Here is a 22,884-nt window from a genome sequence, read left to right as displayed (position 1 = left end):
CACAGGAAAGTATCGCAAGAACAGACATGTTACACAATAAACTTGATGTCGGCTTTTATTGTCTGATATTTTAATTTGGTTCGCTTACGTCGACGTGTCGAGACGCTGGTTAAAATGCAAATCGTTACATCGAACGATACCGACACAAGAACTTGGTGAACCACTATTGTGAACTAGCAGAGTAACTTACTTGAAAAAAGAAGAATGAAAAAAAAGATCAATTAGTGATAAAGTACCTAGAATTGAAGATCGATGAAAATACTAGCCCAACAGCCATATGTACAGGATATCTTCCGTAATTGACAATTACAACTGTTGCAACCATGCGATGTTAAGCTGTACATATAAATTAAAATTTCCAATCCAAAATTAGCCAGAGCTAAATTAATCGTTTTATTCTATCGTCGTATATTTAGATAATTACCGTATTAGTTAGTGGTGGACGGTGCACGATCCCGATATGAGTAAATATATTCCTAAACATTATCTTTAAGTCAGCCCCGGTTTAGTATTTTTTGACGATGACTTGCTAACGGATAGCAATATATATATATATATATATATATATATCGTATATTTATGCATACATCTACGAAGGATTAAAGAAATTTGCACCAACTAAAGGATTGACACACGTTTTGCACTTTTTTTATGTTCACTTTGTTATATTTCGTCTTTTTTTTATCCTTTGAATGCCAACTAGACAGTAGCCGCTTTGCCACATAATACAATAGAACATCGAAAATAGAAAAAGCGAACGCGAACAGATCTTTTGACTCTTTTTTGTTGGACCCAGTCGGCGGTATTAGTGAAGAATCGAAACCCGAATAGAAAACGGGCAAAAAAGAATTAACAATTCGTTGTGTCGCTACCTGCCCTCGTTGCGCAAGCTCGGCGGATCGTATTAGAACCGAACGGCGGCAGCAGTACTAGGCCCGGGAAAGCCTGATTCCGGACAAATTCCTCACGCTCGGCTGTTGCTGCAGTCGCGTTCCCCCTTTCCGATATCGTCCTCGGTGTTAGTTTAATATCCACGAAAACCATGATGCGACGACCACTAGAACTATTTGTGTTTCTAATACAATTACTTTGCAATAAAAGCATAACTACGCCAATGTGGCTGTTGTCAAACACCGTTAATCCGCTACTGTTTCTTCATTATCCTTATCAGTGCCTTTTTCCTCTTTCGGTGCTATTTTTCTCCCCTGCCATGGTCCGATCTTTTTCATAGGCGCGCGTACCGTTTCCATTGCATTCTTTCGTTATTCGACGCTTCGAAAACTGTAGCAGATCCTACCCTTTCTAATAAGCCTCAACAGGAGCATGGACGACCCGTTAACGGCAATATTAACATCAGCGAAGACTGTGGGTTTGATTTTTACGTAGAGACGTTTAGCTGTACGTCGTCGTCCTCGTCACCGTTGTTGTTGTTGTTGTTGTTGTTCAGCATCGTCTCTTTCGTCGTCGTTACCGTCATAGCGTCTCGACGAGTCGGTGGAGAGCTTGAACAGAAATCTGCTCCCGTCGCTGCTCCCGGCTGTTCGGCTACTCTGACCCACTTGGCGCTCCAGTGACCCACTAAAGCGGTGGCGCAACGCAAGACCGAGCGCAGCAGACTGGTCGATGTTCTTTTGCCCGACAGAGCCGCTGCCACAACTATGGCGCGCAGCTCGCTCATTCGCTGACAGTCTAACGCCATACACGCAACCATATGTAGCTCAAGCAAAGCTAACAGCAGGGCTACGTGATCGCTATAGCGCTGTGAACCTTGCAAGCACACGCACAGAGACGCACACACATAGAGACACGCACGTAGATAGATACATACTATGATGATAGCACGCAGCAGCCGGTAAGAGGGGAACGACGTCCAGTCAAAACCATTGCAATTAAACGCAATCACAAGCGAGTCAGCTCGCTACTACCGCCGTTGTGACTATGTGCACGTCGTCATCATCTTCAGAAAGTGTAAAGAAACATTTATGACGCTATTGAGAAGATAGCCTGCCCTCAAGCTGCCCACGACCACTGAACTGAACAGAACTGAAAGGAACGCGCTTGGCGGAACCGAGAAGCAGACTGAACTGAACGAAACTGGGCTGCCCCTCTTCGGCTGCTGGGGCGGGAACGCTCAAAAACTACCGTAGGAATAACGGTGCGTGCAGGGCGGTCCAACAGTTTACCAAAGATTCAATTGTGTTTTCCGGATGTCTAGACAGCCCGTTTGTTGTATGTGTTATATACATAAGTTTGCCGTCGTAGCAACGAATAACGTCGAGTGTCGCCGCCAACACTGTCGCTAGTAGAAATCCTAAAACTGCTTTTCAATCAGTGCCAATTGCCGGGAAAGCGTTGTTTTTTGCGTATTTGTTTTTGGGCCCAGAAAGAAAAAGCTCTTTTCGTGTCCTATTGGTAAGCGAACAGCGCTACTGATACAAAAATGTCCTAAAGCGATCTGTCGTCTTTAATGTTTGACTTATTGCGTCTACGTTTCTATTCGTGTATGTGACTTTTTTGATGTCGCTGTTCAATGGCACCGAACACTGTTGCTGAAAGAGGTTTTGTTCCGTTTGGCAGCCCCCAGCTACCAACACTAGCTAGGCCAGCGCATGCTTACTGTCGCACATACTACAGCTCTTTCTGCCTCGCCATTTTGTCTGCCACCATTAATGGCATGGCATACTGTGGCAAGTGGCTTAGTAGATGCATGTGGCCTGGGAGCATCCGGCAGCGTAGCAAAGAAAGCAGCGTCGGCATAGGGCATCTACAGATATCAAGGAGGGCGGACAACGTCATGAAACGGAATGAGACAGGAAAACGCGAACTGCAGGATGTAAACGGCAGGTGTCTTTGCCACCAACATCACCTGCGGTAGCTTTACCTGGACAAGGGCCAAACTAGAAAAACTTCGGTTTTTCAGAATTTAACTGAATCTATACGTATCACGATGAATTGTACAGGGGACCTCTAGTAAGAGTGCCCATCGATTCTCGCTCCCCTCACTCCGAAATTGATTTACCATATTTTAAACTGCTGCATAAACCTGTGAAGATGCGTAACGTCTACAGAGAAAAAATGAAATCTGTTTTACGTCGTAGTCTGTACAGTTGTCTCCAACAGGCTATACATGAAACAGCGTGTGCTTGAGTTCTATGATAGCTTTAAGGAACATGGGGAACAAGATACACTACGACTGCCTAATTCCTGTGCGCAAACGCGGAAGTGGCATCAACAACCTATTTAAGCGTCTCGTTGGACCGATTGCTCAGCATTGCTTGTCTCAATGCCCAGTGGCATTTGTCGTTGCCCACTCACCCGTATGGCGTTCTGTGTGAACTGTTTATAAAAAGCGGGCAATTGGTAAAATTAGCTTGTCTATTTTTTTTTGTTCTGTTTCCATCTAAGGCATATCAACAATGCTCATGATGCACCATGATGAAAACAAATGCGGTAACAATTACTCTTTCCACGTCATTGATGCGGCTAGTCAATCTGTCTTCCTCATGTAAAAAACCAATCTTCCACCTATGCATGACATCAGACGTCCATCGGCCTTGGTTTATCAGCTGGTGTACTGACAATGAAGTACTGCACGGTCAAACACGTACGCTAAATTCATACGTCATATTAGGAAAAAGAATTACTCGAGCTAGCCAACCAAACAATGAATGGACGAGGGAACTTATCACAAACGAAGCTATCGTCAACCCAGTAACGTTCTCCATCTGTAACTTCATTGTAGTTCTGTTTTTGAAGCTGTCGCCATTCGCTCTAAGGTGTGTCTCATACGAACACCGCACAAAAGAGCCTTATAACCGTTCACCTCATTGTTCCGATGCCACACTTCAAATCGCTTCTACTCGATTGCTTCTGGCTCTACTGGTAACAGCTGCGCCGGAGTCAACTGCGGTTCGAATTGTCAGATCTACAAGCGTTATTGCGAGTGGCCTCGGCACGAAGATCCGTTAGTTCGCTTGCCTGTCATTCACGGCTAGTGGTTTGTGTTTTGTGTGCGTGCTATCAGCGTGTCGGTGCGTGATGCCGCTCGCAGCTTTCCTGTGTCTTGAGATTTGCAGAAAACTAGACGTAGTCGTACTGATAATACATCTATCCTAGCAAAAATAGTACTTGCTATAGCTGTTGATAACAGCAGCGGCGGCACGAACAGCAGTAGCCTACAATGCAGCTGCTGTTGCCGCTACCGTCATCGGGCATTACGTTTCTCGCAAGAGCTGCTATATTCTAGTAAGTAGCTAAAGGTAAGAACGGCCTTGGCCCCATCTAGCAGAACTGCTACATTATAGGCGGCGGTGACGACAACTACGACGAGTAAGGCTTGGCGCTACAGAACCCCTAAGGAAGCTACATCTTTGACTACAATCGCTATGAGAAGGAGCGCCAGGCAGATATTGTCAAAGTTGTTGCTACTATAGTAATAGGGCTAGCATGGTACTGCAGAAGAAGCAGCGTCGCGCAGTCTGAGGCCTTGCATCGTAGCCAAGTGAACGCGATGTGGCTGCTCCTGCTATTAGCTAGCAAACGTAATGTCTTGGGGTGCCTTTCTTGCTGTACGTCCGTTTATCGTTTTTTCTGTGTGCAGGCCACATCTGTCTGTTCATTTAATATCATATAACACCGCACAGTTCAACCCTATCAATCGAAGCGGCGGTTATATCGGTTGACTGTTGTCGCTGCTGCTATCGCTATTGCTCCGACGATGCCGTTTGGCTGATTCAATCGCGCGGTCGCTGCTCGCCATTGCTTCTGCTGGTGAATTATCCGAGGTAGGCGAGGCTATATAGCAGACAGACTCTTCGTCTCCCGATATAGCATTTGTGTGAGAGCGAGCCGACGAACTAGCACACATCAGTTGCTTGGCAATTATAATTCAAAGCGAATACTTCTGATGCGGCCTGCAGCTGAAACGTCCATCATTGCTACGCCTGACGACGAAGCTGTCATCGCGGCGATGCTGAGGCGTCTATGTGTGTTGGTCGGTCGGTCTATCGGCCGGCGGTCTGTGTGACGGGAAGTCCTTCAGGGTCATGGTTGGGACCGGAACAAGGCCTCCAGCTCATGGCTACTAACGCCACCATCACCGTTACCAGCGCCACTGGTGTGCGGCGGTCCACTGACGCAACCAGGTCCTTCAGGGCCCCGCCACGGACATCATAAGCCCCATCATTACTGCCACCGCAGCCAGCGTCATCTACTCACGCCAGTGTCAGCAGTTGTCATTGAGCGACGATGCTGCTGCTGCTGCTGCCTCCATGGGAAAGCGCACACATCAGAAACACAGGAGACGCAATGTTGTCGCCGGTTCTAACGCGCCAACTTCTTATGACCAAGCACACCTAGACAAGGACAAACACACAGCCCTAAGCACAGAGCATACGTGTTTGCTACAAGCACATTTTAAGAACAGATCTATTAGCCATTTGCCAGCCAGTTTGAAAGGACGACGCTGTATATTGTTTATCATTTTCAGGAAAGCACCGGACAGAGCATAAAGTTTGGCCTGAGTTATTATATGCAGACAATAATGAAAAACAAATTGATAACGACTGAACTCTTTAGACACAAGGATTTCCTTTCCTCGTAGGGAACAGGCCACAACACGAGCTGAGTTAGCAACAAAATAATAGGTATAAAATATATAAATAGATTTTAAATACAGGTAAACTACAGGTAAATCAGACAAAATGTATGATTGATGGAGACACCATTGTTTATATTTTGAGGTGGTGAGATGCGATGAACTGGAGTTGGCAGCGACAATTGTTCTAGTTTCTGTTTTATCTAGATTGATAGGATTTTTTTTGCTGTCATGGTGGTATCTAAATGTGAACTTTTTAGCCAAATAGAGATTCAGTTCAGGTACAGCTCATATGTTCGAGGTCTATTACGGATTAACCAGCAAAAGTACCAGTTGGTTAATTTCGTTCACTTTTGCTATGAAAGCCTTACCGATGCCACGTAAAATCCTTACCAATTAGCTAGAAGTTTTATTGCTCAGCAAACCTTTATTGATTTCAATGGGAAAACTTTCTCGGCGTCAAGAGGAAGACCCGTAAATCTAGTTAGCTTTAGTATAAAGGTCTAACGTGTACTCGTTTGTATACGAGAAAAATAACGGATTCATGGATGTATGCGTTTCAACAAGAAATTAAGATATTCGTTGACGTACGCCCTAGCAGTAGTCCGTTTCCCCTTATCTTGCCAGCCCCCCTGTATCCTCCTTCCGGCTAGGCAGCACAGCTTTCTCCACATGGCTTCACAAGCAAATGGTGCTTGTTCTGTCTCTCCCCTTGAAGTCCACCCTCTCCGGCCAATGGTCTACTTTTTTTCCTGGAAACGACGATTACGTTGCCCGTAACGTCGCGCGAGAAAGGGAAAGGGCTCGAAGTGGCTCTATGGGGAAGCCCAGCTGCTTCAGATGACGGAGTTCCACAAAGAGCATGAAAAAGCGACACTGCTTACACAGCGACAGTGCGCTCGTCCTCCTTCCCAAGAAAACTGCAGATATTCTGCCGCGTAATTCAGGGAATGGCCCTGGATCATTCCATTTGTATATCCTGAGACGTTTATTCTTTCGTCTATCCCTCTGTCTATCTTATGGTCGACATGGGCAAAAGGTAATGATTGAAAGGCAAGATGTTCAACGAAACAGCTCGTGACGTTTCCCTGACGTCTCCATAGGCCCTCTGAATTATACTGGCCAGCGGTTGAAAAGTCGTACAAAAGAACAATGCTGTCGTCCGACGGATGCCTATTTTGTCGGTAAGCTGAGTTGCGCGGATGACGACAACGTCAGATGACGTCAACCTCTGTTATACCGCCGAGATCAAAGAATGGCAGAGTAGATCCTATTCATTCAATGCGCTGATTGTTGCTCGGGGGTTTCAGAAACTTCGATAATAATCATTATATGTAGGAACCAATAGCAAAAGCAAAGCCAGTGTGACAATTGCCAGTAGTATCAAGTTGAGAGGTGGCGACAGCGGCGGCGGGGCAGGCAACGTGGGTTCTCCTGTTGCTATCGAGAGTGTAAACAAAACGAGTTAGACGTCATCCAGACGAGGAGAAGGTAACGGTGGCGAGCGCGTCGTCGACTGTCCTCTCCCTTCATGCAACAGAGAATACTTCCGGGGAAGCCCAGCGCTTGCCGCGCCAGGCAGCAGGGCACTGTCGGGTCCGTTCGGTGGGGCGCTGTCGTAGCACGCCTTATAGCAGCCGCTGCTTCTGCCGATGTTTCCTTGGGTCCCCGTTTGTTTCTTCATCCACCTAATTATCAGTATCACAATCGCCTAGCCAAATACATGCACATACGTCAGAGGGGAAAACAAAACGTGCGCACGACTCCTTACGACCGCAGCATGCTATACATCATAACGATAAGGACAACGTTAGAGTGAGGTATGCTGCAGTCACGCCATAGGTTACACTGTATTCATCATACAGCAGCGATAGGTAGCTTCAGTAGTGGCAAGGTTGTACGCTGGTTACGGTGGAACCGAAAATTCGTGTGCTCTACGCCTAAATCGATCAACGGTTGTTATCGCAAGACAGAGCAATATAGGGAACGGAAAGAGAGGAAGCGGAGACCTTATTTCTTCGTCAGCGACGAGCGAGTGACTCGTCTACCGACCAACGAATCCTAACAGCCCGGGCCGCTCTTTGCATTCGTACCACTGTTGAGTATTGCCGCATGGTCAGCACAAGCAGAGATGTGGACAAACGGAACACACGATCCGAAGCACAGCGTTATCGGCAGGAGCTCTTGGAAAAGGATTTGTTCCAAGCCGCTGTCTTGCGCAGTAGGCTGAACAGACGATGAGTCAGTTCGAGCGCATCGTATACTTTTGCAGCGAATTAATAATTCTGTATGTCCTTGTTGTCCTAAGACTCGCATGGCTTCTCTTAGTAGTGTTGAGGTGCCTTGTTCAAGTTAGCGATGTCAAGTACATCTATAGCTAACGCAAGCGCCCCTCATCGTAGCAGCTACACAGAGAAACATCCCAGAAATAGGTGTCTAAAGCGCGTTCATTATATATTTGGGGCTGATTTAAACGAACTGAGGCATATTTTAATTGAGAATCATTTGTCTCATTGTTGACAAATAATTTTCGGTTGATCTCAGAGCCGGATTTTACTCATGAGGCCTATATCGTCATTGAAAGCTGAGCAAAATCGTTTATCTCCAATGCTGAGGGGGAAAAGTGCAGTACCGGTCAGTTTGCTATCGTTGCCTTCTCTCCACTTTTTTTTTTTATATCTATAAAGATGTTGCAATATAGTTAACTATACGGCAATCATTACCAGCTAACAAAGTTCAATCGCTGATTATGCGCTGCGTGCGCACAAAGCGTCGAAAAGACTTGTGCAAGCAGCCCTAGAGGGCATTTCTTAGCATGTTTTCGAGGTTAAACTTACAGCTTCTGCGCGTGCGCAGCAATTGAACGAGACACTGGCTCCACAGTGCAACTAACCGGTAGTAACCAGTCCATGGCTTACGCAAAAAGTTCATAATGTTGCATGATCGGAGGTGCCGGCGCAGCAGAAGTACTTCTGCTGTATGGCTATATATACATATAGTATACGCTCGTTCACAATACCCGTACAGGATTCTAGAAGATTGTGACGTTATTATGTGTGTTCATGCTAAGCAGTAGTCATGGGGTGACTCTGATGAGAAAACAACACGGCTATTACAGCCGACCCCGGCCCCCACTGCCCGCTACCGGTCTCAGGCAACTAGTAGCAGTGACTGGGGGCGAATCTGTTTGGAGTTCTGCGAAGAAAGCAACAAACGAGTTCTCCGAAAGCTACCACATCGGACCTGTATATGTAATTACGTAAAATAATGAAGGAACAGTTTTTCTTTACTTAGCAGCACGGACATTTTGCTTGTATGAGCATCTACAAGTCATTCAAGCAGTGCCACTCTGTCCTCTATTTGAGTTGCGTCTAAGCATATTTGTTTGCATGTGTATGTAAAGGGGGTATGTATGGTTTGCTCAAATAACAAACCAGCTGAAGTCGTGTCGGATGCCAAACGGACGCGTATGATAACACGGCTATCGTATATGTGTGTTAGTGTTACAATGCATTAGGTGTGCCCACAATGACCTTCGGCCAAGTTTGCCCCCTTCTCCCTATTTGTCGGAAAATGCGGTTTATGCTCGCAGGCTCCCTCAGCTGTTCTCCCTTCCTTTCATTCGGACGCTGTTCAACCGAAGGCCGTGGGTGAGGTCAGCAACGCCGGCAACTACTGACTGGTAGTAGAAGCCTGCTGCCGCCACCCTAACTGCTGTTTCCTCCTCCTGGGGGTAGGCCTGGCACGAGTGAGCGGGCAAATGATAGAGGAAGCGAGAAAACGTGCAAGCAAACCAGGAAATCTATTATTCTGTAGGCCTTTTGCGCGCTTGATCTGTTGGGATGTTTCCTAGTACAACGTGTTATCTGGCCTCTCGTCTCAGGATTGCACGATCCTGACCAGCAGCAGCCGTGGCAGGATAGATGCAGACCCTGGCCTACGGTCTCGTAGCCTTAACTCGACTAGAGGAAACAGGCAGGCGGGCGCTCGGCATCGCTCTCCGCCGATTGTCAGCGGCTTTAACCGAAAGTAGGTCATCGCGCTGCCCGTGCCTCACTCTCTCCCTATCGTGAGGTTCAAGGCGCAGGTTTGTTTTCGATGAACACTGCTACGAAACGAGTGGAGAAAGGTTCGAGACGCGCCAAGAGCCCTTCGTACACCAACGCCATGTCGAAGAGAGCGGTGTGGCAGAATTTATAACAAACGTGGAACAGCCACAACAATTACTACAACGCCGACACACTACGCTCCGATCGCAGTTGGTATATATTTCTATGAGACGCGGGGCGGTGCAGATGTACAGCGAAAATTGCAACAAAGCTGCGTTCAGCTTGTGCTTTGCAGCCCTAGCTTGCTTTGTCGATGGCGAGATGCCGAAATGGTGACCCTGACAAGCTCGCAATGGCCCGGACGACCGACCAATGGACAGCCGATCAGGCAAAGCGGGACCGGGCGGGGGGCTCTTCTTCGCCATTTTGACTAGTTTGCCGTCACTGAGCCCCGACGGCGACGGTTGAACGATGCTGTGGTGACGGCCTTGACACGTGGCTGGGTCTAATGAAGACGAACAAAGAGCGAAGATGCCGTAGGAGACGGACGATGTGAGGGAAGAATCAAAAGAAGCGCGAAACAGTTCGCTTGTCATCAAATGAGTAGCAGGCACAGACAATGAAGCACTCGGCTGCGTCTGCTTCTTGCTGTTGTTCAGAAAAAGAATAGCAACACCCACGATTATAAACATGGACCACTAATAAAAGCTAGACCTCAAAGACTAAGCTGGACCAACAAAAGCAGGCGGCTTATCGAGTAAGCAGGGGTCGCGGACGGAGGTAGCTCGGAATTCGTTTGTTCGGACTAGTATGGAAGGCTACCTAAGAAGCCTTCCGAGGCGCAGACCTTCTCACGCAGTCGAAATCACTGTAGGGGGCGTTGTGCGTGCTTGGCGGTCGAGTAAAAGGGGAACGTCTTACGTTCCTGCCCCCTGAGGCGAAAGGAGGGATGATCTAAATAATATTTGCTTGCCATAGCGCTGAGGCGCTTGAAGGTACGCGATATTCTGGATAGAGAAGGCGTCTGCAGTGTGTTTTACTAGTATATGTGGAATTTTCACAACTGTTCGTTAACAGGCGGTGGTTAGAATTTGCCTATGGATAGCCTCTTGCACACGGTGTTTCGTCAAGTTGTTCTAAGGAAGACAACGTTATGCTGCCTTTTTGATCTGCTATTGACCTTGACTGATTATGAGTCCGCTGGGAACGAGTACCTTCTTATTAGCCCAACAATGCGAGGTCCGTTGATGGAAGTCAGCACAGATATAACAAATTTATCGCACTGCCCCCCACCCCCCTAAAAATGACTAGGCATTTGTTAGAGGGTTATTCAAAGTCAGACGGGTCCACCAAATGGTTCGACTGGTCCTGGTCGACAAGCATTTCTGGTACGGCCCTTGTTCGTTGTTTTATCACAATCGAGTGTCATCATCAGCAACAATTACTTCATTTTCATTGTAAAGGGACAATTTGCGTCGACGAACAATAGGAGCAGATCATTTTTTAACCTCTGTCCAGTCCCTACCTCCCCCTTGAGATTGTGTGCATTTGAATGGGACGATGATTGTTCAGAAAACGCGGTGTTTACGTTTTGGTGGCGTAGCAGCTTTGATAACAACGAAAGTCGAAGCCACTGCTTCGATGACGTAATTGAGTCATAATCGATGCAGTAAGCGGCAAAGGACAAGGTCACCCATATACTACACGTTGTTTTCGAGTGCAACAGAATCGTGATCAACAAGAAAATCTACCGCTGTCCGCCATTAAAAGCCCGCCATTTTCTTGTTGCTAGGGGCCTTTGCGCCTCCCTTGCTCGCCGCTAGTGTACGTAAATATATATCTCGTTACTAGAGACGTGGGGATAACGGAAAGTGACCCGACCAGATATGCTGATGATTATTACAATTGTGACTAGGTTACCGCGGCAATTTTTCTGCCTATCTCGCAAAAGAGTATCGCGTTAGCGAATGAATACTGGTCGTATGTCATGAGATCATTCCACGTGTACCGCGGGACTCAAGATCGATTGATCGATCAAGTAAGTCCCGATCTGGCTACAGACGCAGTCTGGTCTCACGGCTTCACTCGCTTTGTCATTCGACCTGACCGTTTGGTTTGTCTGATACAAGCAGACGATGCTGTCGATGGTAACGACGGCGACGGAGGCAATTTCTGCATTGGCGTAAGCTGTTAGCTGAGGGTATGTCGTGAATTCTAACGAACCAGGGATCAGATGCCCAGGCAAAGATTGTCAAAGCAAGAGAAAAAAAAGGGGGTTAAAAAATAGTTAAATCGGCGTCGACTATTCTACTTGCGTGGAAGTTTCCAGGCAGCCAGAGAAACTCAAGGAACTCTATAGGTCAACGAACGAGCACAACAAACTCAAGACGGCCGCTGACCAGCTATAGTAATCCTCGTAACAGTCGCTGCTTCACGTGGATTTATCTGTGATCCGGTCTTGCCTTTTCCAATTAACACGTTAGGCGAATAGTTAGTTACAGTTACCACGCGGATTGAACCATAGAATAGAGTAGTTAACAAAGATGGCGACTGCAGCTGCAGTCGCGTCTGTTGTCGTAGTAGTCGGGTAAGTTTCTTGAATATAAAAAGAGAAAAAATATGGATTGAGTCAGGATTCTTCGGCACGTTTTTTTCTGGACGCGTTATTGCGCAGATTCCGGAGCTTAACAGAGAACAAACAATAACAAACGACGAGACACTGCTGAGTTTAAAACGTATTTTATGTATAACTGTCTCTCTCGTATATCGACAAGAAAACGGTAGAAGCAGAAATGTCTTACTTTTTCCACCTCTCTTTCTATATATATATATATATATATATATATATATATATATGTATATTCGATAAATGGCAATAAAAAGTTTTTGACTAGTGGTGTGACAATGGATTTATCAGCAATTTCTAGCTTGGTTTGTTCATCATTTCTCATCATTATTTTAAAGAATAGAGAAATAACGCAAAAAAGTATCGTTATTGGGCTCATCTAATGCCATAATGTACAAATATACAAAGGAATAGCACGATAATATAGAGGGGCCCCAACCTTGTGTTTCGTTTAAGGACCGTCACCGCTAGAATCGGGCCTGAAGTATAAGGAAGTTTAGCGCTATGCGAAAAAACATTGCTATTACGGTGCTTTTCCGGCGAGACCGACCCAAGCAAACGAATCCAGCGAGAGCTAAACAAAAGGAAATGTGTTTGTAATGGTAGCCTCGGGAATGGTTCGGCATTGGCAACATATTAGTGTGCAGCTATGGCCGTCAGCCACCCAGCCCCGACCCGATGGGTCGAACACGAACGTCGCAGCTTCGTCGTTTCGTTCGTTGACAGAGCTTAAAGCCAGATTTAGAAAGAAATCGGGCAAGCAACGAGGTATGGGAGATAGAGGAGAAAATGAATTACTACCAGATACAGCTACAGAAGCAACAGCCTTAGCAAAACCATCGTCAAGAGCCCTTTATTCAGCAGCTGTATCAGCTTGTAGTGACAATGACGACTACGGTGCCACAGGAATGGAAAATGGGGAGACTGGGAAGGGAGAAAAGGGGGCGATCTTTCGCTTGAAATCCTGGACACAGTGATACGGCGGGCCGATAGAAGCTTTGTCGCTTCGTCCCCACTGCACCATCTCCTTGACACTCCACCTTACTCAGCTGGTTTACGCACTGCTGCGGTCGTCGTCGCGGCCGCCGCTGTTGCCGTAGCTGGCGGACACTTCTCGCAGTGAACGCGACCGTTCTACTGTCGTTATAAGTACACAGCTCTCATGTTAATTCTTTGGCTGGAACTACCGCTGTTATGACTGCCGTTGCTACCGTTAGCAACACGTGGACATCACGGCGACAATCAGTTCTGTGACAGGTAGTAGTGGCAACGGCAATAGTAAAGTAGCTGTCAAGGCAAGCCTCTAGAACGTGTGCGCGCACGCTAGTTATGCACGGAATCGTGCAGCGCTAACCTTGTTCGCCCATTTATTTGCTCATGCGGTGGCTGACGCTCACCAGTAACAGACACGAACAGCTAGCAATATGCCACACATACACACACGTAAGCGGAACGATGCTTACTTGTCTCCGCACCTCGTCGCTCACTTCAACGCACCGTCCATCGGTAGTGCGCGCACCTAGCCGATGTATTGCCGACTAACTGATTTTTACCTAACGCGCTGTAGCAAGCAGTGCGCCACTGTGAGAACTGTGAGCGAATGAATGGGTTACGTACAGCAAGAGCCGCGTCAACCAGACTTCGAATAGCTTTAGCAAAGGCAACAGCTCCAGTGGTAAAGGCATGACAACTAACATAGCGCAAGTACACCATCAACAATATCAACTCTGCCAGTGCCGCCAGGTCTAGTCTGTGCTTAGAAATAACCAGAAAGTGTCAATCGGTCTAGAGAAAGGCGGTCTGCGGGGCAAACGGCCCCTTCTCGAAGCACTTGAAGATCGTAATGACGAATGACGACTGCTAACCTATATTTTCACGTTTATTGTAAGATTACCTTTTCACAGCACAACATATGGCGTATGCACAGCTTCGGCTGTTGCAGGGTCGCCGCCGTATGGTAGGGCGGGGCAGTGCTTTGTGGGGCAATAGGGAATACCTAATTCGGTAGAATGAAGCCACCTTCTGCAGAGTGCGCGATAGCACATGGCATCACTACGTAAAGCACTAGCACACAGCGTTGGCGACTACAGAAAATTAAATTGTGGAAGAATACAAGTATTACAGTTGCGCTAAAGGCCGAACGATCGAGAAACGTCACTCGTCTGGGACATATCTATGGTTAAACCTAGAGACGGTGGACTAGAAAAAAATAAGTGGGGTTTACAGCAGTGGACAAAAAAATTATGTGAATTATGCGTGTCTAGTTTCATTGAGTCATCGAGATTCAGTAAGTTCTATGTCACGATAGCCAGGGCAGCTGCGTTTTGGCCTGCGAAGACCTTTGTTTGTGCTGACACAGACTCGTCGATGCCAGATGGTATTCTAGAACGGGCATGATTATTAGTTCGATACCGCTATAATGCGAGAGGGTCGCAAAACACGATATCCGGGTAATAAGGCCAATGGTAAATATCTTTTTGCCAGCAGCGATCCCATCCGTCAGTATTGATACACAGTGTTTTCATGGCATATTTGTAGAGCTTTTTCCAACTAACTAATTTATCACACCACTAACGATCGTACTACTTTAATTATATATGTCGTAATAAAATTTAACGATTTTATCAACGGCATATAGTGCGTAAGCATCACATGCTGCTCGATCCGTCCTAGTACTTCCCGCAGGCTGACACGTTTGCGAGCACGTCGATACCCTCAAATAGCTCCTGTCTACGTATAAGTTAATAAGCAGCGTTGGGAAAGCACGCCTTGTTGTTTCTACGGTACATTGCCGATCCAACGTATAATATGATAGCGTACATTCGCGCGTATAAATTTGAAATAGAAGGGCAACGAAGGAATTGTGAAGATGCTTTTGACGCCGTTTACCGTGTATCTATAGTTATTTATTGGCGTGCTTGCTATCAATCGCTCGTGTCGATTGGAACATGGCTAGACGTTATGCCGGCGATTTACTCAGAATAGCCAATTAATTACGAACCGTGCACAATTGCTCATTTTGTCTTACACACCACAGATGTCCTATTCGTTTCAGAGCCCTGAACGATATTGTTTACTTACATCGGCGATAAGTTCAGTGGCAAAAAGTGACCTAGCGTTGACTTGGAAGAGAATGTTTGAAAGATTCAAAATTCGCTATGAAGCCTTGTCCGTTATGACCAAAAGACCTTACTTCGTCTTTTCTACCATCATAGTCTCAGAAATACTAATTGAGAGTTATGTATACGTGGTCATGAAAAAAATCAGCCTGCAAAAGGCAAGCTTAAAGATTGAACAGTCGTTAAAATGGCACACCAGATAGAAGTAAAGCCAATCAGATTCAGCTAGTTATGTCTCTGTCGGTAGACACTCACCATGTATACGTATATATATATATATATCTGTCTACAGCGTAGTAGTTCTCAACGCTGCTACTTTTTGTTAGAACCATGTGTATGTCTACAATTCTACAAAGATATGTGTGTGTGACGCTATGTGCCAAAAATCAGGTCTCTGGATTTAGGCGTGCGAATTAACTAATAAAAGTTGACAAAAAAAAAATATAGTATAATACGAAAGTCGTGACGGGATATCGACAGCAAGTGCATAGCGTTGCGAGAAAATAGTAACGGAATTGGTTTGGAATAGCAATGGAAAAAGCGGAGTTTCGTAGCACACATGGTCCGCAGAGAAGAACTTACACCGATAGAAGGCCGAACTTTAATAACAGCAGCTTTTGATGGTTTATAGGGGTAGTTTGGGGAGTACGGCGGGGTTCGCGAAATTTTTTGTGCTTGAATGGCTGTATAGCGCTGTTAGTGTTGAAGATTAGGTTCACTTGCTCAATGTTAATATCGATGCTATAATGATTACCCCCGGTTCGATAGTTCGAAGGAGTCCATGCGACACACAATCGACGCCGCGTTTCCCCCTCTGCTTTGCACGTTCCCCTGGTGATTCTTATGCGGCATGAGATACATGTGCATATAACAAAAGAAAATTAAAACATTTTCACCAGTAAAATCGCCATTTTTACGCCTCGGTTTATGCTGCCTGTTACTTCATGGCAAACTAGATTTTATTGCTTGTAATGTTATATTACTACCGGTAATTTACAACAGTTTATGTTTACTTACTTAATTTAGCACAACATTTCGTAAAGTATGTACGGGAGATACGATGACGAGCCGAAATGTAGCGTTATCTTTGCGTTGATCACGCGCCGTGTCACTCTGTCAATGTAATAGTTAGAAATCGGTGGCTGGTAATTAATAGGAAACCCCTAACGTAACGAAGCACACTTATTAGCATTCGGTACGTCGGACTAGCTGATCTGCATATAGTCTGATCAGAAATGAATCTGGGGCGAAGATGAACAGAACAAAGAGGTTAACGCCAGAAAAAAGAGAATCATCTGAGATCTAACAGTTAGTTAGACAGGTAACGCTTAATGGTGGCGCTTGTGGCAGACTTAAATGCCAGGTATTGAACGCTGCTAACATTAAATCATGATCAACAGTCAGAGCGACAGGGTAGTAGCGTTAGCTTCCGCACAGTTTCTCCTATCCAATTTATTTAGCTCAAATATTGCTTGACGGTGAATACCTAGAGCCTGTCAAGAAGGTATTATAGCGAACCATTGCAACTGCTCAGGCGTAAGACGCCGTTTGTCCCGACGGTCGCATCAGAAGATGCCAGCCGTACGCAGCGGCTTTCGTCTACAGAGGCAGGTTTACCTAGGTATAGCTGTTTATACAGAGAAGCAGGAAACGCCGAGTGTTGGGCAAAATAATTTGCACATGCACGTATGTCTGCAAACATGCTCTGGTCACGGGTATTTCAATCTAAAATGGCACTACATACCACCAGAACGATTTCAAAGTTTAGCGGCGAAAGGACATTGGAGTACACTTATTTTATGAATGATCACGAGTGTCGCAAGCGAGGAGCGTGCCGACGATAAAGCTGCCGCCACGCCTTAGCTAGCTCCAATTCTCTAAGAGTCTTTGAAACTCTATTTTGTTATTAATAATGAAATATAATACTTGTTGTCTAGCGTGGTGCCGTATCGTATGTGCTACGGTATATACAATTTAGACTTGCAGCTTCCCGACTAATTCACGCTCCGCCATACGTATCGCTTGCACGTGAGCCACGTTGGCGGTGACTTTGGCTGCGATTAACCGCGCGCGTAGCACGATCGCGCCGCCCTCTAGTAGCAGCTTTTGCGGTACTCGCTAGCTTGCGGTGAGGTCCGCGGGCGGTCGGGCTGGCAACGCGTGGCGGCGGCTAGTGGCGGCAGCGGAGTGAAGGTGGGGTGAAGCGAGGTTCGAGGGCTTCGCTTTGTCCTGGCGTGTGTCTCCGTCGCTGATTTAGCTTCGCTTGCGCTTCGGCTCCTGCTGCCTGCACCACTGACGGGAATGACGGTGCCTGCGCAGTTGCCAGCTGTCCCGTGGCTGTTGTTGAACGACCGTCTATAGGATGTCAGCATCACCACGTTATAGCTCTGTCGTTGACTACCGACTAAATGTCAATGGAATACGCTCCGCGCAGCTGGATAGCTAAGCTACGCTGAACTGTAAGCAGAGTAAAGGGGGAAGTCAAGCAATATGAGCACCTCAAGGAACGCGGAAGTGTTAAAAACGAAGACCCTGTTCGACGAACGAGGCGTTACCGACAGCGCCGCTAAAGCGAACTGCCGTCGACTCTGCTTTTCACAACCAGTCAGGGGTTCTTCAAAAAACGAAAAACAGCCGGCCATAGAGACTAACTGGAAGGGATGCCCCAGAATTGTTCCCATAATATGAGGTGCACGTGAGTATTATACTTCATGCAGGTCTTCGTGCAATTTTTACATGTGTATAGAGAGAGAGAGAGTCGATTGTTGTATGATGTACGTAAAGTTATTTATGTTTACAGATGACATTAATCTCGAATACACTTGGATACGTAATAATACTGAACGACAGTCGTTAGAGCGAGTCTGTTGAGCACAAAACATTTCCCCTTTTGCTATAATGATTAGGCCGAAATTGCTTGGCACAGGTAAAACTAAATATGCTACATTCATTGATTAACTTCGGCTGCTGACTTAATTAGTTCAGCGTATAACACTTGGACCTTTCGTTACACGACGGGTAGCTATAGTCATTGAAACGTTTACGTACGAATGAAAATACTGAGCGCAGCAATTTCAGCCGCTGGACATTTGCCGTTATACGGACTTAATCGCGGAGTTAGCGAAATCTGGCTTCTACAGATGCTCTCAATATATGAAGCAGTTGATGGCTTTGAATGGCAGAGAGCATGCTCGCATCACGTTGAAAGACAGCGACCTCCAGCCTTCAATATGACGCAAGTCACTGCACGCAGTCGAATTTTGTTGCCGTAGGTCTGTTGTTATTCTATTAGCGGTTTTAATTACGATTCGAAGACACGTAGTTAAAATATCGCGACGAGATTTTCCCATCACTGCGTACGTCGCCATCCCGTGGTGCCGTCAACACTAGCTAACAAAATGTATAAATTAGGGAAAAAAACAGCAGTATCACCAGTGATCGGCACTAATAGAATAGTATACATTCCAGATAGGGGGCAAAGGTCATGGTTCAGCGCAGTCACTAATTAGCCAACAATAACCCGCTCCTCAGCTGTAAGTATATTATAAAAAAAAAACGCACGACAAATATGACGCAAACGAGAGAGGATCCGATTTAGGATTCACTTGTAGAAACAAGCGGCAGACTGCTGACCACCTTCATCGTGTGTGTGGTTGGCCAATAGAATTCGTTTACGAGAAATAGGTTTGCTTCTATGGTTTTCATGCAACTTTTTTTGGAGTACTGATCTGCTCCGTTGGGCTCTCGTTAACTCGTGTCGATTCGGGTCATAGCAGGCGTACGCTACGGGTACATACGTTTATCGATACCGATGACGAATATTGTAGCTTTTAAAGCCTTCCAACCATGCCAGCTCGCCTGATCTTACTCGAGTGTAAATTGGATTTTAGACACCAATGCGTGTTGTTGGAGGACACTAGTACTTATACAGTGCTTACCCTCTGATGGCAAGACAAGCGAGCTTTCGTCTGATGCCGGCACAGCCTTAGCAATTTACTTTAGGACTAATTCAATCGCGTGCGATATACATATAATAGCGATCACCATACTATACAGTATTACATACAAATCATACTGCTACTCTATCATATGTGTATATGGTATCAAACGATTTTTATCGGTGTAAACGTGTGATCAAGATCTATTGGTGACGATAGCGTTCGGATGCAGAATTAGCGACTAGATAAAAAAAAAAATGGACACAATTTTAACTTTCAAAGCAAAGCTACTTTCCTAGCCATAATGCAGCATTGACCCATTGGGTTACAATGGGTTGCTGGCTGATTGATAGTCATAACCCTGTATAGCGCTACAGATGATTTTTCGTTTATTCTTGGTTGTCGACAGTAGCAGAAACAGCATTAGTATGACCAACTGTTATTCTAATTGTAACAGTCATTGGCCGCGCGGGGTCGCCAAACAACAACCGCAGCAGCAGCAGCAACGAGAAGGTACTATCGCGCTTGAAAAGTGCCGGCACTTGTGAAACCTTGTCGACGTCATCGATGAAGGCCATCGTCATTATCATCACCCTTGTCGTCGCCGTCATAACCAACATCAGCATCAAGACCATCATCGCCGTCATAATACGTTGCAAGCAACAAAGGAGGCAGTAGAGACGATGGCTGATACCGCTGGCCACAGCCGAAACTGACGCGTGCTTCCTTCAAGTGCAGTAGCGCAAACATTGTATCTACAGGTAAGGAAACAACGGCAGAACGAAGGATCAGAACAGGCCATTTCGCCTGGCACTGTGGAAAAATGGACGAACGAGTGCGCGCTAACAAACTCAGGACAACACGAGCAAACAGACGGCCGCGTCGCCACCATACATAGTGTACGTTACCGTCTGCTGGCGTACTAATAGTACACCTTACCTTCTGCCTAGGTATTCTACAATACGATGCTACGGCTAGTAGAGGTAGCGCATTTTGTCCAGCTGGAGGAGTGCACTGAGAGACGGCAACGATCGAAATTTCTTAGTGAAGTTAATGACGAAGACGAAGAACAGAAAAAGCAAGAACAGCTTATTCAAGTTAACTTTTGAGCTATCTCCCGTCGAATTCAATTGATAAGCTGATTAATTTTCCTGCTATCGCACAGTCCCGTGGATAGAGAACATGCATTGGACTTTGCCAGTATCTTGATGTTTCTGCCCTACAGACCACCATCCCAACTATTTTCTTATTAGTCATTTCTGTTTAATCAACTTACCGGTGGTGCCGTACTGTTGAATCCACTGAGCTTCGACCCGCATCGTGAACGGAGGTCACTGTTGCTGCACGGGGTGGGGTAATTGTAATGTCCGATGGCCTCACAACCGCGCAACTGCTGTACGGCTGATTTCTTACAGCCGAACAGCTGGACTGTTGAATGTTGAGAAAGGTCCGTTAAAAATGATCCCTTATGTATTGCTCTATGACTCGCGAGAGTCAATCGGACGAGGGAAGATGGTCTTCGAAAATTTCGATTGGGAAATCATGACTCCAGTGCTCGCTTCTGTCCTCACGAGAGCACTACAAGATCGCCCAAATCTTTCAGCCCATCATGCGATCGTTAACATTTCGAACTGCCACTAACCTTCAAGATTCACTTTCTATTCCGTTGCATTAGAATGCGGCCGTGGCCGTTGAGATATTTTTCCCGTTTTGGCAAGATCCATCCAGCGCGTCAAGTTCAGAAAAAACTTTGTTGGTAGCGTTCTATGTGGTAGCGTTCTAGGTTGACACTACCAATCAACAATGATCAGAGCCTTACGATGTTGTTGTTGTTGTTCCTAAAGTCGACGTTGGATGCGCAAACCCTAGGCAGATAACTGGACGATGACCATGGGATGCATAAGAAGTGCAGAAAATGCACTAAACGTAGTTTTTCTTTCACCGAAGAAAATATAGGAGACAGCCTTAAATACGATTAATTTAGGCACATTCCTTTGTTCTTGCTTAGCACACCGTTGTTTTTAGAATTACGTCAGGATAACAGTATTCTCTCTTATAGCATGTCCTATAGATTCTGAGACTAAGCTTTTTGGATAAGCGTCTCTCTTCCTACTGCTTTACCGTGTATAACGTTTGTGAAACGAAAGCCATCGGATCACAAAAAATAACGATTAGGTCAACTACTGATTAAGTTGTTGACCTGCAACTTCCGCTATCGATAAACAAAATGGTTCGTCATCATTGCTGGCGTAATAGTAAATCTAGTATTTAAGAACGATTTCGATCTGACGACCCTCTTCTACCGACCATTTAGTCTGCTTTCTCGTTCTGTTCAAAACTTTTAGTTGTTGTTCTCCATCTGCCACCGTTGTTGTACCATCGCCGTTATGATAATGCCGATAGTGATTCGTTCGTTTCGTTGCCGTAACCGTGCAAGCGTCCGGGTCAGGACGTCAGCTGTTTCCTATTAACTTCCACCAGACGGCTGCAGCATCAATGACACACGACGACTAACACTAACAACTACCAACTTAATGAAAACTAGAAAAATTGACGGTAACTTGGTTATTTACCACTTTGCCATACTGAATGATTCGATCGATTCGCTATCTGACGATTGGATCTCATATATACGGTTTGGTTATTTTTTTCTGAGTTCCCTCGGCGCAGAATTACAGCAGTTAACTGTGTAGAAATACTTGAAGTTGCTAACACTTTTATTGGAGTACTTGTCAAATAGTTCGTATAGATATACGTATTTATATATATGTACATATATATATATATATATATATATATATATACACATAAATATATATATTTACTTATCAGTCTCCTTATAGATAGAGACTTCTTAGAGCAACACAGTCACGCCGTCACGTCAAGGTTGTCGTCGGCGCCTTTGTCTGCAATTCTATCCGAATTGAATGAAGTAGTTTTAGTTGTACTACGAGTGGCAATAGTCGAATATAACAGCAATAGAATTGCAATCAGGACCCCACTCTATTCAAATTCTATGTCTTTTTTTCGCTTTATTTTTCCGTTTGGCGCCCTCTGTTCTTTCACTCATTTTCTCTCTTTGCCTGTGGCTGTCGAAATGCAACAGCTCGTTGCTCATCGAATACAAATAGCATTGCCCTTTATCAGGGATAGACCTGTAATCTGTTCTGCCCCTGGCGTCGTCGTTGCCGTCGCAGCAGAGCTGATGCGCTCGATGGCACCACGTAACAAATCTGGTTGCCGTATTTGTGGCTGTTGAGGTGGTCGTGGTAAGTGGCCTTCTCGTACCCGCCAAGTCCCAACTGTGCCTGCTCCGGAGCGAGGACCATCAGCTGTGTGTCTCTCCTTCTCTATGCGAGTGGGAGGCAATTGGACCAGATCAGGCGAGCATCTCTCGACGGCTGATAGCACAAAGGTAGCACAGATGATGTTGACCGAAATCAGCCGCAGCAACCGAGTGCGATGCTGGTAGTAATCGGAGTAGCAGTAGTCGTAGCAACGTGCGTACACAGTCAAATAGTACGGCCGCTTGGCCACAAATCACAACGGTAGTGAC

At 45.9% G+C, this 22,884-nt stretch overlaps 1 protein-coding gene across 1 annotated transcript in view; it reads right to left on the bottom strand.

Annotated features, from left to right (window-relative positions):
• LOC111246753 (ribosomal protein S6 kinase alpha-5-like) overlaps positions 1-22,072 on the bottom strand; it is a 94,051-nt gene extending 71,979 nt beyond the window's left edge. Inside the window, exon 1 of the mRNA XM_022796882.2 lies at positions 20,605-22,072. Within this exon, the coding sequence (XP_022652617.1) occupies positions 20,605-20,647 (43 nt within the window). The 5' untranslated portion in view covers positions 20,648-22,072. The remainder of the gene's footprint in view (positions 1-20,604) is intronic.
• Positions 22,073-22,884: the final 812 nt, after the last annotated feature.

Source organism: Varroa destructor, unplaced genomic scaffold, assembly GCF_002443255.2.
Source record: "Varroa destructor unplaced genomic scaffold, Vdes_3.0 BEIS01000003.1, whole genome shotgun sequence".
Taxonomy (NCBI): Eukaryota; Metazoa; Arthropoda; class Arachnida; order Mesostigmata; family Varroidae; genus Varroa; species Varroa destructor.
This window is presented reverse-complemented; position numbering and strand designations above follow the sequence as displayed.